This window comes from Nematolebias whitei, chromosome 15 (genome assembly GCF_014905685.2).
Source record: "Nematolebias whitei isolate Nwh7 chromosome 15, NemWhi1, whole genome shotgun sequence".
NCBI classification, from domain to species: Eukaryota; Metazoa; Chordata; class Actinopteri; order Cyprinodontiformes; family Rivulidae; genus Nematolebias; species Nematolebias whitei.
Window position 1 is genome coordinate 13,775,218 of NC_056512.1, and position 17,308 is coordinate 13,792,525.

At 41.1% G+C, this 17,308-nt stretch overlaps 2 protein-coding genes across 2 annotated transcripts in view; both read left to right on the plus strand.

Annotated features, from left to right (window-relative positions):
• Positions 1-1,478: 1,478 nt before the first annotated feature.
• LOC119421964 (membrane primary amine oxidase) lies at positions 1,479-7,507 on the plus strand. Its single transcript, XM_037689321.1, has 4 exons — positions 1,479-1,511; positions 2,782-2,948; positions 6,759-6,891; positions 6,995-7,507. The coding sequence occupies exons 1-4, from the start codon at positions 1,479-1,481 to the stop codon at positions 7,283-7,285; spliced, it is 624 nt and encodes a 207-aa protein (XP_037545249.1). The 3' UTR covers positions 7,286-7,507.
• Positions 7,508-15,786: 8,279 nt separating this feature from the next.
• The window catches only part of hspb9 (heat shock protein, alpha-crystallin-related, 9), a 5,707-nt gene continuing 4,185 nt past the window's right edge, over positions 15,787-17,308 (plus strand). The window contains exon 1 of the mRNA XM_037689390.1: positions 15,787-16,127. Coding sequence (XP_037545318.1) covers positions 15,931-16,127 — 197 coding nt within the window. The 5' untranslated portion in view covers positions 15,787-15,930. The remainder of the gene's footprint in view (positions 16,128-17,308) is intronic.

Genomic DNA, 17,308 nt, shown 5'->3' on the forward strand with positions numbered 1-17,308 from the left:
TTTTTACATGTGCTATAAAAAATATATATATATATTTTAAAAATTAAAATTGACATAGCTAGTCATAAAATGTTCTACTCTGCACTTCAGCACGTTTTAACAGTAATATACATTAAATATATTAACTATATCGTGACTGATTTGAACACGTTGGACACGGTCTTCAAGCTTCAGTATGAACAGAGAATCAAGAGATTCATGGAAACATCAGCTTGAGATCGGTACCCGACCATTTTCATCCAGACAGGCCAAAATTGGTGACTTGCTGGTTAACACTCAAAAATCCTATTTTTTTTCTTCCTCCGGTCATTAGCACATACGCAGCGTGGCTCGGCGCCGCTGGTTAGAAATTGAACATTAGAACATGAAGGTAGCTGTATGGACTGTGTGCAAGGTTTTTAGAAATTAAATCAGAGGAAGAACAAAAGTTGTAGCTGCTGTTAAAAATATCCTGATGCATGCTCATGCATCAGGATATCAAGATGCATGCTGTTAAAAAGAAATAATGTTTTCTACAGAGCAATCTTCTCAGCTCTTCATGTATCTGACGGTCACTTTGAGCTGCAGTTAAGAAGACAGGACTGATCACATCAGTCCTCTGTCTGATCAGGACTGATAAGGATGTCAGCAGTTTTTTGAGTGAGGAGCAGAGACAGAGAGACCGCTGTAACTTTAATAACTATACTAATGACGTCAGTGTTAAATGACTACATTTTTTTAATGTGGGTTCTTTGTTTCCAGTTTACTTGCCAGTAATATGTATAAATAAGTAAATAAATAAATAAATGAGGCAGTGGCACTTATTGGAAAATACAAAATTGAAAAAGAAAAGAAAAGTCACCACTTTGCCGCATAACACTCTTAGCACAAACTGCTAATCTACCATTACAATTAATCTCATTCTTAAATCCAACACACAAAATGATGAGCAAAATTAACAAAATAAATTAAACTTAAATAACAAACATAAATTCACATCTCCTACCAGAACACGCTGTCCACGTGCCAGTAAGCACATGTAAGATGCTGCCATTACTAACGTCTAAAATTAATTCAAAACATGGATTTAGATATATTTTAGACCTTATGGTTGTTTATTATCGTGATGATTAAGGATGGACAACCATAAATCAACTGAGGCGCTACACAACCATTTCTTGTCTCCGGCTCATTCTCCTGAACTTCCAGTCTCTAGTTTTATCCATCAAGAAGGAAGTTCATCTTTTACTAAGATAGATGAAGCATGCCCTCTGCTGGCCAAATTTTATTACTGCATGACTACAACAGGGAAGGTATTTAAATCCGTTTTTGACAAATAGCTTTCCTCCACCTGGTTACATCCTCCCCTGCTGAACTGTCGACGTCCTCGGTGACAAGTCAGTGTGTGATCAAATCAAATCAGAGTGAGATAAAACTAGGACTCACAGGTTCAGAGTCTAAAACTGATCTGGGGTCATGATGTGGATTTGAGTGAGTTAATGCATTTACTCGTTTACTCCTATGAGGAGCAGGTACTGGAGGGTTAGAACCCAGTTCAGAACAAGAGTTCCATCTTGGTGGAACATTTGGGAATGTGAACTCAACATTTGTCTCTTCAACTCATTCAGACATTGGCATCAGAAGTATCTGTGATGTGTGTGTGTGTGTGTGTGTTGGGGTGGGGTGGGGGGGGCACACACACACACACCACCAGTGTGCAAAAAAGTGTACACTAGTGTAGAATAAAGCAATATTTCATCTATATTCTATATTTCCTTACTTTAATTCCATGTTTCTCACCAAGTTTGTGTAAATTCAGCTGTGGGGTTTAAAGACATTTTAACATTAATGGACCTTAACACACAGCGTCACGTCGGCACTGTTTGTGTTTGTAGAGAAATTAAATTAAAAACAACATTACCAGTAGACTTTTTTTTTAACTTTATGTCTGTTTGGTTTGAGTTTCCTGATCTATCCTTTAGTTTTGCTGCTATATGCTGGAAGACAAACTGACCACGTTTCCTCACTCTGCTCTTGTCTTTACTCACTCTACACTTTATGTTTGTGTTTATAATTGTTTTTATCATTAAAGTGTTTTTTTTATCTTTCTTCCCAGTCTGCTGGCTTCTTTAGAAAAACAATTTTTACATATTGGCATTTTGTGAATGTTTTTGTACAGTGCCCTGAGATTAGTTTTGTTGTGAAGTTGTGCTATAACAATGAACTGTTGCTGTGTTCATTCGTCCTCACCCGCTCACACAGACTCATGTTCGTGCTGCTGTTGTTTTGGCGCATTGTTTTTGTACCATTAGTGCTTAGTGTGTTCTTAGTTTAGTGAATGGAGTATATTCTTAGCTCATGTCTCACATCTTACTACTGTTTTTCTTTACAATTTGTATTTTTGTTGGATGTAACTGGGACCCTATGTACATAGTTTTGTTCCACCTCATGTACCACATGTGATGTGAATGACAATACAAATCCTTGAATTTTGAACTGAATTAAATTTAATTAATTTTTTTCATTCGTATATATTTTACAGAGCAAAGTGCCTCAAAAATAGTGCAATGCACACAGAATAACAATTTTTAAAAGAATCTTGAAAGTAAATTCGTATCCATTGCCATAAATGTCAAAGCTGCACGTTGAGAGTTGAATAACAGCAGTAATCATTAGCTGGAAACCGTTGACTCATTTGTCTGCATCTCAGTCGCCTTTCGCCACAGTCAGTTTTCAGACGATTAGGGGCCTTTTGTTACATCTGGAATCTTGACTGTGAGACTTGCTCTAACATCTCCACAGGAGGCTGCACTACGCTATGATACCAAGACACCTCGCTATCTTCACATTGCCAGCAACAAAACCAATCGGTGGGGACATCAGCGTTCTTACAGACTGCAGGTGTTCAGCTTTGTAGGAGACCACTTACCTGAGAGCGAAGCTGAGGAGAGAGCCATGTCCTGGGCCAGGTAGGACAAGCCAGAAATAAAATTCATTATAATATAAAAAAGGTTAAGTCAGGTTCTCTGTATCTGTCCTGCAGACCTGACTTAACCTTGTTAGATTTATCTAACTGGATTATTGAGCATGTATCAGGACATAATAGAAACAAGACAGATCCTTTGCAATTATTTTGCTACTTAACAGATGGTAGATAAAGCCTTTTGAGTCTTCTTCCTAATGGTATCCCCCAAAACTTCAAGCTTAAGAGGCTGAAGACAGACCCTGACATCCAGTGGACAGATGTGATCCTGACATCCAGTGGACAGATGTGATCACAGTATAACAGCCACAAACTTCCAAGTGATTCAGAGATGTTGATTACAGGTCCAACACAGGAGCAATATATCCAGTTATAGGCAGTTGAATTGTTATTCTGAATTTTTTTGTCTACTCATAAAAATGTTAACATTTTGAAATTCATTGTCCTGATAAAATGTGTTGTTTTGTGACATTTACTTGAAACATCCATGATCTTTACCCGCTTCTTCCTTTTTGGGTTGTGGGGGGGGGGGGGGGGGGGGGGGGGGGGGGGGTTGGGGGGGGGAGGTCACTGGTACTCATGTCCAGCTATCGGCCGGGGAGACTCAGGATGGGTCTCCAGTCCATCACAGGGACACAAATAAGACAAACAACCATTCACTCTCTCTCACTCACCTAGAGACAATTTAGAGTTACCAGTCAGTCTAACATGCATGTTTTTGATCTGTGGGAGGAAACTGGAGTACCTGGAGAAAACCCACGCATGCACAGAGAGAACATGCAAACTCCACCGAGAAAGGCCCCGGGCTGGAATTTGAACCTGTGACCTTCTCGCTGAGAGGCAACAGCTTTACCAACTGAGCCACCGTGCCGCCTACCTGCAACATGATTGATTAAAACAAAAGTCGGGCTGTGAAGCAAGATGACGTTTCAATATCAGTGTTTTAGAGGTAGGGCAGCACAGCGGAGCAGTAGTTAGAGATATCATCTCATAACCAGAAGGTTGCAGGTTCACCTCCTGGATGGGGTCCTTCTATGTGGAGTTCATGTGTTGTCTCTGTGATTGCATGGATTTTCTCTTGGCACTTCAGTTTCCTCTCACATACTAAAAACAAGTATGTCTGGTTAACTGCTAACTAAATAGTAAGTGTAAGTGCTGGTGAAGATTCTCAGTCATCCAGGACATGATGAATTCAAAAAGCATTCAATACAAAAACAACTGGACTTTATTTGTAACAGAAGACGTTTCGCTCCTCATCCGAGGAGCTTTCTCAATTCAAAGAGCAGAGAGTGAGAGATACAGGTTATAAGACTGAGTGAGATAAGACACACACACACACACACATATATGTAGATTGGCAATTCACACCTAAACAAACATTAACAGTAAGAGTCTTTTGTTCCTCTAATTCACAGACGAGGCCCCTCTGTTCCCATCAGGTGTGAAAACCGGCTGGGAATCTGTTTTAAAGTTGCATTATAGGTTTTTGAAAGTGGAAATCTGAGAACCGAGAATTGAAGCCTTCAGGTGCTTCAAACGGTGCCACGAGACTGGAGCAAGAGGACTGAATTCAGCAGAGAGGGGTTCAGCTCACAACCATGAAGTGAGGGGAGGGAGGAGGGGGGTTTAGAACATCTGACAGAATCAGGGTTGCTCTATTCACACACAACCTGCTGTTCTTCTCCAAAATAGTAATTTTATTAAGTGTTTACAAATGTAGGTAAATGTTGATGTATAACAACCTGTTAAAATACACCAAAATGCAGAAAATGGCAACTCTGTTGATCAAAATTTTCTATGAGAGGACCCACGGACTCCAGTTTACAAATTAAGCCCTGGATAAGATGGCCTGCAAGGCCAGCTGAGGAAGCCAAATTCAGATAAACGTTTGTTTTGGAGACAGGCAAAACTTTACTGAATTTTATCTGCCTTGAGTCTTTGCTGGTCTCACATAGATGCTGAAACATCCAAGTTAAGTAGACACACCACTGGTCCGTGCCTGAGAATATTCCCTGAGGTTTGATCCATCCTGCCAGCGAGTCCTAGGGGCCGCATCTGGCCTGCGATTCTCATAAATCACATCCAATTTGCGATCCAATCCGCTAAGCAATTGAGTCTGGGTGCTCGAGACACAGCGCAAACCATGGGCGGCAGCCTGACCAGGTCAGATTAGCTGCAGCCATCTTCTTTGTGTGTAGATAAACCAGGAACCAGACAATTCCCAAAAGCAGGAAACCTGTTATCATATCATTTTTTCATCTTTCTTTGTTGAAATCAGGTCTCTTGTAAATGAGTCCTCGAGGCTCAATGGGATTTACCTGTCTAAATAAAGATTGAATGAATAAATCCAATTATAAATGCAATTTTGGTGTCCTCGATCGACAGCAGTGATAGACACATCACATTCCACTTCCCCCATTGACATGTCCAGCTGCATATGTGTCGTCCAGTCAGTTCAGCTCGCCTGAAGCGTGACTCATCATTAAAAAAAATTGTTGATTGCGTTGAGAGACCAACTGACCAGATCCATAACATTATAGTTCAGAAGATATAGAGAGAGGCTCAGAAGCAGTTTCACAGACAGGACAGAGCAGTAAAGCAAAGCGGAGGAGGGAGAGGAGGGGAAAGGCATCTGCCCTCAACAAGAGCAAGTGGTGAATTACATCTGATAGGGCCTCCAAAGGCAGACTGGTCCTAGATGACATACAAGACAAAGTGATTCCAAAGACTCATATAGACAGACAACATAAAGGAGCTCAGTGACCCTTTAACATCCTTTGAAACTAATTAATAGTTAGTCTATCTTGAAACAGGCTATAGCCTACATAACATAACACCTTTCATGTTTCAAGAGATGACACAGCTGCATACCTTAATCTTTTGCTCGTTTCTCCTCTTCTTCTTTCCTCTTTTTCTTAAACTGGGCACATGGTGGCTTTGACATGTTCTTGTCCATATTCCATGTGTGTAATTGGCACTCCCCCGACATGAGTCAAAACAACTTGGGCCTAAAGTAATTCACCTTTCTTGGTGTGCAGAGTTGTTTTTGTATTTTTTTTCTGTGATTGCACACAAATAAGCTGCGAGCTATTGGCTATATTCACAATATTATGAATGACATGTGCCTTGTTTGGGAGCAATCAATGGTGTGGTTTATTTATCCAACTAATTCTATTAGGTGCAGCCCTGGCCCAGCAAAGGAGACGAGAAAATTGCCCTCCCCTTCTTCTTCTTTCACAACCCGTTTCAGACCTCAGCAGAAGCTACACCCACTCCCCGCAAGTGGGTGATAGGAAACCGAAATGTAGACTAGACAATCTATGTGAAATAATGTGTTTTAATTTTTAAGGGGAAGGGGGGTGGGGCCAGGCACTTGTGCCGCTCTTGAGGAGATGCAACCCTGGGCAGCTGCCTATATCGCCCATATCAGAAACCACCACTGGAGGTTTTGCCTCAAGTGGAGGAGTTCAAGTATCTTGGAGTTTTGTTGACGAGCTAGAGGAGGTGGCTGGGGAAAGAGATGTCTGGGCATCCCTGCTTAAGCTGCTGCCTTCATGACCCAACTCCAGAACAAACGCAAGACAATGGATGGATGAATGGATGAATTGTTTACCGCATGTTAAATCAATGACTAATTTTAGACTGTTTACTGTTTAAAGACAACCAGTAAACGTCACTGTTGTTTTGCATTGGGTAACATTTCTTGAGTAACGGTAACAAAGTTTAAGCTCCCCAAGCATGGTTCTGCATGCCATACAGAGCAATGTATAACTGCACCCTTTCTGTCTTCTACCAGGTATAAAGTTGCCATCACCAAGCACAAGGACTTGGAGCAAACCAGTAGTAGTCTTTACAATCAAAATGACATTTGGGCTCCAGCTGTTGACTTCAGCAAGTACATTGCAGACAACGAAAGTATTGAAGATGAAGTATGTTTTGATGTGATCTGCATGCTGAAATATTTATATAATGTAAACTCACAAAGAAAGCAAACTTCTTATAAGTTGTCTAAAAGTATTTATGTGTCTGCAGGACCTTGTTGCATGGGTGACAACTGGTTTCCTTCATATCCCTCATGCTGAGGACATCCCTAACACTGTAACAGTTGGCAATGGTGGTGGGGTCCTGTTGCGGCCACACAACTACTTTGATGAGGACCCATCCATAAACTCTGCAGATGCAGCATACTTTGGCCCTGGCTCTGAGGACAGCTGTGAGAACAACAGGATGGCTTGCCTTTCTCAGGAGACTTGTAGCCCCAACCTAGAGACCTTTACCTACCATGGTTTTGAGGGAATCATGAAGTTTGAGGATTGGAAGTGATTTTTGTGTGCTGCTGTACGTAATAGCTTAACAGCCTTGATAACCTCAGAGATGTCCTTGAGTTACATGTTTATAGAGGCAGATTGGTTATAGCAAATATATCTAGTCTACACTTTATTAACCTACCTACTCTACCAAGTGTTTTACAATGTGTTTTATATTAACCTATTAATGAAAATATACACATATGTAGCATTTTATTAACTACATTCACACACAAAAGAGCATATCACTGGCCTTGTGCCATTTAATAACTTGTTTGAGTAATGTATGCTTTGCTATGAGGTGAGTTTATTAATCGAGCTTCAAGGCACCATGGAGTTTTTGTGATTTGCCTTATTAGTATTAGCTTTTTTCAGGATGTGTAGTTGTTTAGTTATATTACCTCGAGTTGTATGCATTATTTGTTTTAAACTCGTTTCTTTCACTAATAAATTTTGTTTTCTGTGTGACTTCACCAAAGAAGAGAGTAACCTGCACTCACTTTTGAGCAAGATTTTTTTTTTTCAAATAAAAAAATCCTTTGAAAATGACAAGTTTCTTACAGTAATTTTAAGCATTTCAGTGTACTTATTTATTTTAACGAAAGTCCCTCATACAGATACTGATACGATTGTTTTTTGCAAATGATCTTAGTGATCATTGTACCATGCAGCCAGAATATCAAACTTCCTAAAGGCCCAGTCACACTATAAAATTTTAGACAACTCATGCTAATGTAGCCCAGTTTGAACTGTGTTATAATGTACAAACTAAGTGTTAAACTAAGTTCATAGTAATATAATTTAAGTGAGTTTTAAAAAACAATGTCTAATTGATAAAAGTGGAATAAATATGAAAGATAAAAAAAACTCCCTTGTCATTTAAAAATGTATAATTTTGAAAACCGTTCATATTTGGTCAGGAAAATCTAGTTTAAGCAGACGGAAACAGGCAGTTGTCATTTTTACTACGTTCCTTGAATGTCACATAAAAGTTTGTACATGCCATGTGGCACTTTCCACAACCTACTCTTTCAGTTGTAATAAGTGTCAGTCTTGTTCAGTTTTGTTTTGTATTGGATGAAGCATTTTATTTTGCCCAGTCAGATGGGAGTGGGCGGGATTAATGGTACGCTGCATGAAATGTGAGTCTGTGTGAAGGGCAAACAAGTGCAGAGAGCACAGCGACGCAGACGTGGGATAATAACAGAGTAAAGCTGTCCATTCCAAGTGGGAGAAATGAGAACAGGAGGGAGGAACAGAAGAGAAGAAAGATCCAAGGTTCTTTATTGTCATTCACATTGTGGGGGAGTGGTGGCGCAGAGGTTAGAGAGGTGGGCCTGCGATCCAAAGGTTGAGACTTCATTCTCAAGCGTCCACCCTGAGCGGCTGCAGCCAGCTCCGCAGGCAAGGGGCGTTTACCTTCAGGACAAATTCAGTTCGCTGATTGGTCAATTGCTGACACACCTACTGGATTGATTGACAAGTCGCAAAAAAACGAGAGCTGGCAGCAAGCGGCAGCGGTGTTCTGTGTTTATATGCTGTTAATAAAAAGTTCTAAAAAAAAAAAAAAAAACACGGAGCACTGGCCCTGCAGCCCACACATCAGACCAGCCCACCAGGAAATCTCCAGACCCTCCTGCAGCCACACCAGGTCTGATTTTAATTTGCTCGTAACAAATGCCTTCATTTCTCACAATTTCAGTCATGGTGTCAACAGATAAGGAGGAACAGATCACTTGCCTCTTGGAAAAAAAACTAAAGAAAAGGCCAGTAAACCAGACCAGGGATGAAGAAGGGGAATTTAATACATTGATTTTACATACAAAACAGTCTGTCGCCAAGCAGTTTATTGTGCAACACCGAGTCGCGTACGCGGTCGTAAAAATTGATCTTTGCATGGACATGCTCTGCGGGCATCCACTTTGAGTCTAATCCGGTACCCATGGACCTCCGTGAACTGAAGTACGCCCGAATATGCTGGAGCCTTCAGTGTGGAGGTTTTCGGGAGAAAGTTAGACATCATCATCGTCAGTTCTGGTCCACTCAGTGACTTGTTTGGAGCTGTTAGATGAAGTGGTCCGAACCCCACCCGACCTGACAGATTAACAGTAATTACCCGGAAAAACCCCAACATTTTTAATTAGTTATTAACGGTCGGCACGGCTGAATAAAAGCGGTAGAAGATTCGTAGCTGACGAGGTGTTTGTCCTTTCATGGCCATAAAAGAGCATTTAAACCCTGTTTCTGCCTGCATTCTTATTTTTTTTCAGACACGGACCTTGCTCTGACATGTCTGCTTTGAGATCTCACCTGTTTAAGGTCGTCGGCCGTGCGCGTCCACTGAGTGCAGTGGCAGGATGAACGTCCATTTGGACGATGGATTGCTTCCTGGCATTACAGTCCCTTCTGAAGCTTAACTGAACTTTTTATCTCTTTCAGGGCCGGTCAGCTCACGGTGAAATGGCCGCGTGCATGCGGCTAGTGAAATTATGGCAGGCCACATTATCATATAATTGGATCACAGCTGATCCTGACTCAGATAGTCCGGTAGACCTGGTTTGGTTGGGGACCAATATCATAGCATTTTGTTTACATTTGAGCTATTGTGTTTGCATTCACACTGCACTGTGCAGTCGAGCCAACCTCTTCCCCCGCTCGCCTGTGGTGACGCTGCACCAAGAACTACTGAAAGAAACGACACAAAAACCTCTGAAAAAGGCACTTCTTCTTACCATACCATATCAATTTATTTATATAGCACTTTAAACAGTGACAAAGCACACCAAAGTGCTGTACAGGGACAAACAGAACAAGCACATAGCAACAGATTACATAACAGGACACCAAAAAGGACTTCTTCTGGAAATAAAAACAAAAATGGAATGGCGTCAATTTTTTGCAGTTTTAGGAGTTATATTTTGTCATTTTTCATCAATGGACTCAGCATGAGTGGAAGATGAGGCAGAAGACCATGGAAAATGTTGTTTTTCACACAAGGCAAGCTGACAGCTCCACATGAGGTAAGTATAAGAGGTATGTGTGTTTGTTTGCCCTGCGTTGTAGTCCTCTTCCTGCTTGCGGAGCAGCTAACATTCACACTGTACGCGAACCGCGCTAGAGTTTTCTTCTACCGGACTGAGACCTAGGTTTTAGACCGGGCCAGAGTTCGCCTTTTTGTTCCGTGGCAGAGTTCGATGGCGAGTTCACACCTCCCCAAATGAGCCGGACTTCCTAGGCAAACGGGCTAGAGTTCGGGACAACAGGGCTGGTGTGAATGCACCCTAAAAGCCTGACACCGACCGGGCCCGCCCATCCAGCAAAATATCATGGCCCGGCCTGCCCTGATTCGAGTCGGGTGGGGTCGGGCATAGGGCTCAGGTTAGAAATGACAGCTCTAGTGCTGAGTGAGTGGGGTCTTTCATGATGAAAGTGGCCCTCTTCCTGTATCTGGAGGTGTAGATGTCTGTGATGGTGGGGAGGCTGACTCCAACAGTCTTCTGTGCAGCCTTCACCACTCTCTGCAAAGCTTTTCTTTCTGCAGCTGTGCAGCCTCCATGCCACATGTTGATGCTGGAGCACAGGATGCTCTCCACTGCACACCTGTAGGTTAATACCCATATTCAAATTTGGACCCACTGGACTTAACAGCACAACATACAAAATTCAGAAACATGATACAGGTCAATGTGAGCACTGTGGACAAGAGGAAACAATAGAACATGTCATTTTGGTCTGTCAAAAATATGAACATTACAGAAGACGTATGGTAAAATAATTAGGAAAAAATCAAAGAAACATTTAATATAATAAATATATTATAAAATTAAATGAGAATTATTCCAATTATTATACATTTTTTTAGAAACACGAAATTAGAAAAGAGATCATAAGCATGATTGCAGACATGTCATTTTGATGCACACTCCACACCAGTGTGTGGCAGTAATGCACATCTTCCGTTGTTTGCCAACTGCCATAAAACTCCATAAAGAAGAAGAAGACCACGACGCTGGAACATTGACTGCATTATGGTATTTAGTAGCGAGCCTGTTAACATTTCCTTGTGAAGAAGTTTAACTAACCTTGTTCTTTTGTGATCCCAACAGTACTGACTCCTGTTTCTGCTCTTCGAGTTATCTCCTTCCACATGCTTCCACGCCTCTTCCTGACATTACCCTAAGTAACTTCTCTTGGAGCAATCACCTACAAACCTGCTAAATACTTATTGGTCCTGGTCTTCTTGGTCTTATATCTCCTCCTACATGTCATGTTGTCAAAGCAGCTACAGCATGCACTTCCAGGACATTATTACATGCAGTGTTCCCTCAGTGTAGACTGAACTAGGCAAAAGGGTCTTCTCCTACTCTGCTCTTGTTTCCTGGAATATCTTGCAAAAAGATCTGAAGCATGACCTTGACCTCTGTAAAGAGTGGCTTCAAACAACTGCTAAGTTCATGGCAAAAACCAATACAGACATGTTCCTGTTTTTAGTATTTTACTTGTTATTTTACTTATTTGTTTTGTTTTTTAATATATTTTTCTTCCATTTATCTTTCAATTTATTTGCTTTTTTATGATCGTCTACTGTTGTCATCAATCTTTGTTACAACGGGTCTCTCTTGTAAATGAGTCCTCGAGGCTCAATATGACTAACCTGTGTAAATAAAGGTTGAATGAAAAAAGTAAAACAAAAAAACCCACAACACCGGGAGCCAAACCTCATCATTCAGCCTTCTGGTTTGACATGCAACTCTCCAACAGATCTCCTGGACTACTCGCCAGGACAATACTCACTCACCTCCTACTGCAAACCTGGTGTCCTTACCCTCTTCTCTGTACAAGTCACACAATTCTTCTTTCTGACAAGAAAAATACGAGATGGAAAAAAATCTGGACTGTTGCTCAGTGGTCCAATGTCCTCTTTTCAGATGAAAGTAACTTTCCATGTTATTAAGAAATCAAGGTCTCAACGTTTGGAAGAAGAGTAGATAGATCCAGAATCCACGTTGCTTGAAGTCCAGTGTGAAGTTTCCCAGTCAGTGATGGTTTGGGTCCATGTCCTCTGCTGGTGCTGGTCCACTGTGTTTTCTGAAGTCCACAGCCCAGGTAAGACACTTCTGATGTTGTCTTTGGTTCAGGAGTAGCTTGTAGCCCATGTGTAGGATTAGTCTGTGCAGTGTTTCAAATGTGGAACATTATCACAATATTCAAATTTTCTGAGACAACGAGTTTTGGGTTTTCATTATCTGTAAGATACAATCGTCAAAATTACAAGAATTAAAGCATTTCACTGTATGTGTCATGAGCTATATAATATTGAAGTGATTGACATAAAAATATTAAACCTTTTCACTATATTCAATTTTTAGATGTACCTGTATGTATGAATTGGGGCGGTCCTACAGCCCGGGGGAACCGAGAGGCCAGCCGAGTCTGGGTGGACGGATCAGACGGCATCTGCAGCCAGTTTCTTAGGATCCACTGTGGGATGGACCTTTACAAGAGATCCTTCCTGCCTACAGCCATCAGCATCTATAACATCTCTTAATGAAATGAGGATAACGAGTTACAGCAACAAATAATTTCCCTTTGGGTTTAATAAAGTATTTTTGAATTGAATTGAATTGAATGTGCTGATCATCATCATTAAATCCTGCATCATTCAGCATGAACAGAACAGGGAGTGACACAACAAAAAGATAAGGACAACAGACGTTCACTAAAACTCCAAATGTTCTGCAAAAGCTCCTACTCTGAGTTGCTACTCTGAGTTTTTATTACAATTTGTTAGAAATATAGTACAGTAGTCACTCGCCTCTTCACGGTTCGTTTTTCGCGGATTTGCTATATTGCGGTTTTTCAATGTAAGATTGGACATGACACATTTGGCTGGTTGATGGATGAGACATGGATTGTTTATTTTAAATAAATTATTTTAAATGATTTTGCACCATGTGTGAAGCCCACAAGTGCAGGGGAAGCTCCCTCCTGCAGCTGCTCAGCTGATCTCCTTCTCTGCCACACACACACACACACACACACATTGCTCCTGCTGCGGCTTTGTTAAGAGTTAACCCTTTGCTGTCCAGATTCCCCAAACGACTTTTGTCTTCCAACTTAAAACTCAAAGTACGTCACATCGTAAAATCATCATAATCACAAAATATAAAAGTGTTAAAAGTTATTTTTAATTATTTTAGAACTTCTATGTTCAGTTGTTTCAGTGTAATTGACCAAGAAGTACATTTCTGCTTCGTGCTGCAGAGCTGAAGCTGTGTGACATCACCTTGATGTCCTGCTGCACTTCTCTTCTCTACAGTTTAAATTTAAACAATGTAATATTTTAAATAAACAATCCAGCATGGATTGTTTATTTAAAATGTTACATTATTTAAATTTAAATTGTTTATTTAAGGAGGGAGATTAGGAGTAACAGGTGATGATTATGATTACAGCTTGGCACATATCATGACAAAGTTTACTGAACTTGAACTGAATTTGGACTTGAACTACTGTATCCCTACTTCACAGTTTTTCACTTATCGCGGGTGGGCGTGGTCCCAAACACCCACGACAAATGAGGGACTGTTGTATATGTTGAAATATGGAACAGGAAACAGGACATGTACCAGTATTAAAAAAGGGAAATAATATTTTGCAATGCTGTCTTATTACACATTAGACTATTTTTTTATACTAAATAATATTAAATATTAAATAATATTAAAACAACCATTAACATCAACGAGGACCCTCATCAGTATGCATACCGCAAGAACTGATCAACAGAGGACGCCATCCCCACTGTGGTCCACACTGCTCTTACCCACCTGGAGCAGAAGGACTCCTATGTCCGTATGCTCTTTGTGGACTTCACATCCGCCTTCAACACCATGATCTCCCAATCCCTGATGGACAAACTACTCACACTATGACTAAGCCCCTCGATTTGCAACTGGGTACTAGACTTCTTAACAAACAGATCACAATCAGTGAGGATCCACAACTTCTCCTCCTCCACCATAACCCTCAGCACTGGCTCCCCTTAGGGATGTGTGCTGAGCCCCCTCCTGTTTACCCTGCTCACATATGACTGTGCACCTAACTGTCCAGGCTGTCACATTGTAAAGTTTGCAGATGATCCAGCGGTGGTGGGATGCATCACAAACAATGATGAGTCCAGCTACAGGCAAGAGGTGGAACACCTGGAGAGCTGGTGCAGAGAGAATAACCTTCACATCAATGTGAAGAAGACAAAAGAGATGATTGTGGACTTCAGAAGGCACAAACACACCTACAACCCCTTGAACATAAGAGGATCTGCGGTGGAAGTGGTCTCCAGCTACAAGTACTTGGGTGTGCACCTGAACAACAACCTCAGCTGGAGCAACACCACCACCAGCCTGATCAAGAAAGCTCATCTGAGACTCTACTTCCTCAGACGGCTGAGACGAGCTGGTCTGGGAAGCTCAGTCCTCACCTCCTTCTACAGGTGTGCAGTGGAGAGCATCCTGTGCTCCAGCATCAACGTGTGGCATGGAGGCTGCACAGCTGCAGAAAGAAAAGCTCTGCAGAGAGTGGTGAAGGCTGCACAGAAGACTGTTGGAGTCAGTCTCCCCACCATCACAGATATTTACACCTCTAGATGCAGGAAGAGGGCAACCTGCATCATGAAGGACCCCACTCACCCAGCACACACACTTTTTGCCCCACTCCCCTCAGGAAGGAGGTTGAGGAGCATTAAGTGTAGAACCACTAGTCTGAGGAACAGCTTCTACCCTGAGGCTGTTAGACTCATGAATATCTAACCAGAATAATCACTGTGAAAAATCACATCGTGTTGCTGCTGATCTGTTTCATGTTGCTGCTGATCTGTTTCATGTTGCTGCTGATCTGTTTCATGTTGCTGCTGATCTGTTTCATGTTGATGTGTTCATGTGTGCTCACCTGCTCACACAGACTCATGTTCATGTTGCTGTTTGATGTAGTTTTTATGCTATTAGTGCTTAGTGTATTTTTAGTTGATGTTTTTCTTAGTTCATATCTTAGATTTATTACTGTTTTTATTTTACATTTTATTGTTGGATGTAACTGGGACCCTGTGTACATAATTTAGTTCCACCACATGTACCACATGAGGTGCGAATGACAAATAAAGAACCTTGAATCCTTAAAAAATGTATTCAATAAACTAAATACATTGTATAATTATAGTTCTTTTAAACACAACTAATTCATTTTTAAGTGTCCTCCATGTGTATATTTAGATGATAAAAAAAAAAAAAAACTGTAAAAGTTGGGGAATTTGTCACATCAAAGAACGGATGAAAACAGATTGTTTGGGTGATCCCCCAAAGAAAAACGACACCTCTCATACAGTGTGAGCATTGCCACATGCTGAAAATAGGACATGACCAACAGGCTTCTTTTAGCTTTTTGATGAGCAGCAGGGCATTCCTGCCCACTCACGGGCACTGACAACACACTGCAGTGAGCTCACAGCCTTTAAATACATCACGGGAGAGTTCCAGCATAGCAGCTGCAATATAAAAAGGACTGCTGTTCAGGATGTCCAAACGAAGTGAAGATTCAATCTGAGGAAGCTGAAGAAAGAGAACAAAACCAACTGTTTTATCGGGGACCGTTCTTGGTAGTATCAAGATGTCCCAGTATGCAGCTTTGAAAATCCTGTTTGGGGAAGATGACTTTTCTTTCTGCCAGGAACAGCTGCTGTGGCCTCTTTCTTTTCTGCAGCAGGACTTCCTCAGCAGGAGAACCAAGTTGGCTGACAGTCTCCACAACATACCCCAATTGCTTACACGTAGCCAGCTTCCAGTCCTTTCATCTACATTACCAAGGTATGTATAATACTGGAGATGAACGATGCACTGTAGCAGCTCTTTATGAGCATCTAGCTTCTCTGAGGACTTGGGTTCAGTTATCTTATGGTGCACCCTTCCTTGGCAAGCCTTGATCAAGGTTGTTGTTGTTTTTTTCTTTATCCAGCTATGCAACATTTTTCCAGAAATGGTTCTGTGGACACTACAATTCTGATAACTCTTTGAACATGTAGCTGATGCAAATGGACAGACTAAGAACTATTTAAAATATAATATACAGTGATCCCTCACGTATCACGGGGGTTACGTTCCAGACACCCCTGTGGTAGATTAAAATCTGCGAAGCAGCGGCGTTATATTTATTCTATTGTTTATCTTGGTTTAAGATTTTGCAAACCTTTCCCACTCCCTTATAAACATTTCATATGCTCTTAAACACTTTGGCAATGGCGATGAAGATGATGACGATGAGATGAATGTATAGTACTGCACAGCATGCACAGTACACACAATATAAACATCCAGGCTTAAAAAATCCACGATACAGTGAAGTCACAAGAAGTGAACTATGATATAGCGAGGGACGACTGTAATCAGATTCTCACAGAGCTCCCACAAAACACCTGGAGCATCCCTACAGGACTTTCTGCCGCAAGGATACATCTGAGCTGATGAATATTCTGTTCTTCTGTTTGACCAATTATTTTTGACTTGTGTTGTAATGAGTGATGTGGCCGGTCTGATGTGTATTCTGAGGGTAGTTCTATTGAGTGTTCGGACAGCTGTTTTGATGCATTTACTTATGGGTGTTTTGACGAGTGTTCTCATAGATTAAAGTTCATGCTCAGTAATCCAGATTTTAAAAAATCCAAAAGTTAAGTCAGGTCCTCTGGATGGTTTCTTTGTATTGGAAAATCCTGATGCATGCTCAATAATCCAGGTAGAAAAATCTAAAAAAGTTAAATCTGGTCCTCTGGACATTCAAAAAACAAAACAAAGCAGAGCAACAACAAACAAAAAAATGTAGAAACGTTTTGTCTTTCATCCAAAAGACTTCCTCAGTCTGAGGTGCTGTATTCAGCTCAGTCTCTTAAATAGCACCTTCTCAGAGTGGATCAACCAGTTTGCTGCTGACAACCAAAACCAGCTGCTCACATGGTCAAGAAGGACCATCAGCCTAACAATGGATCATTAGCACA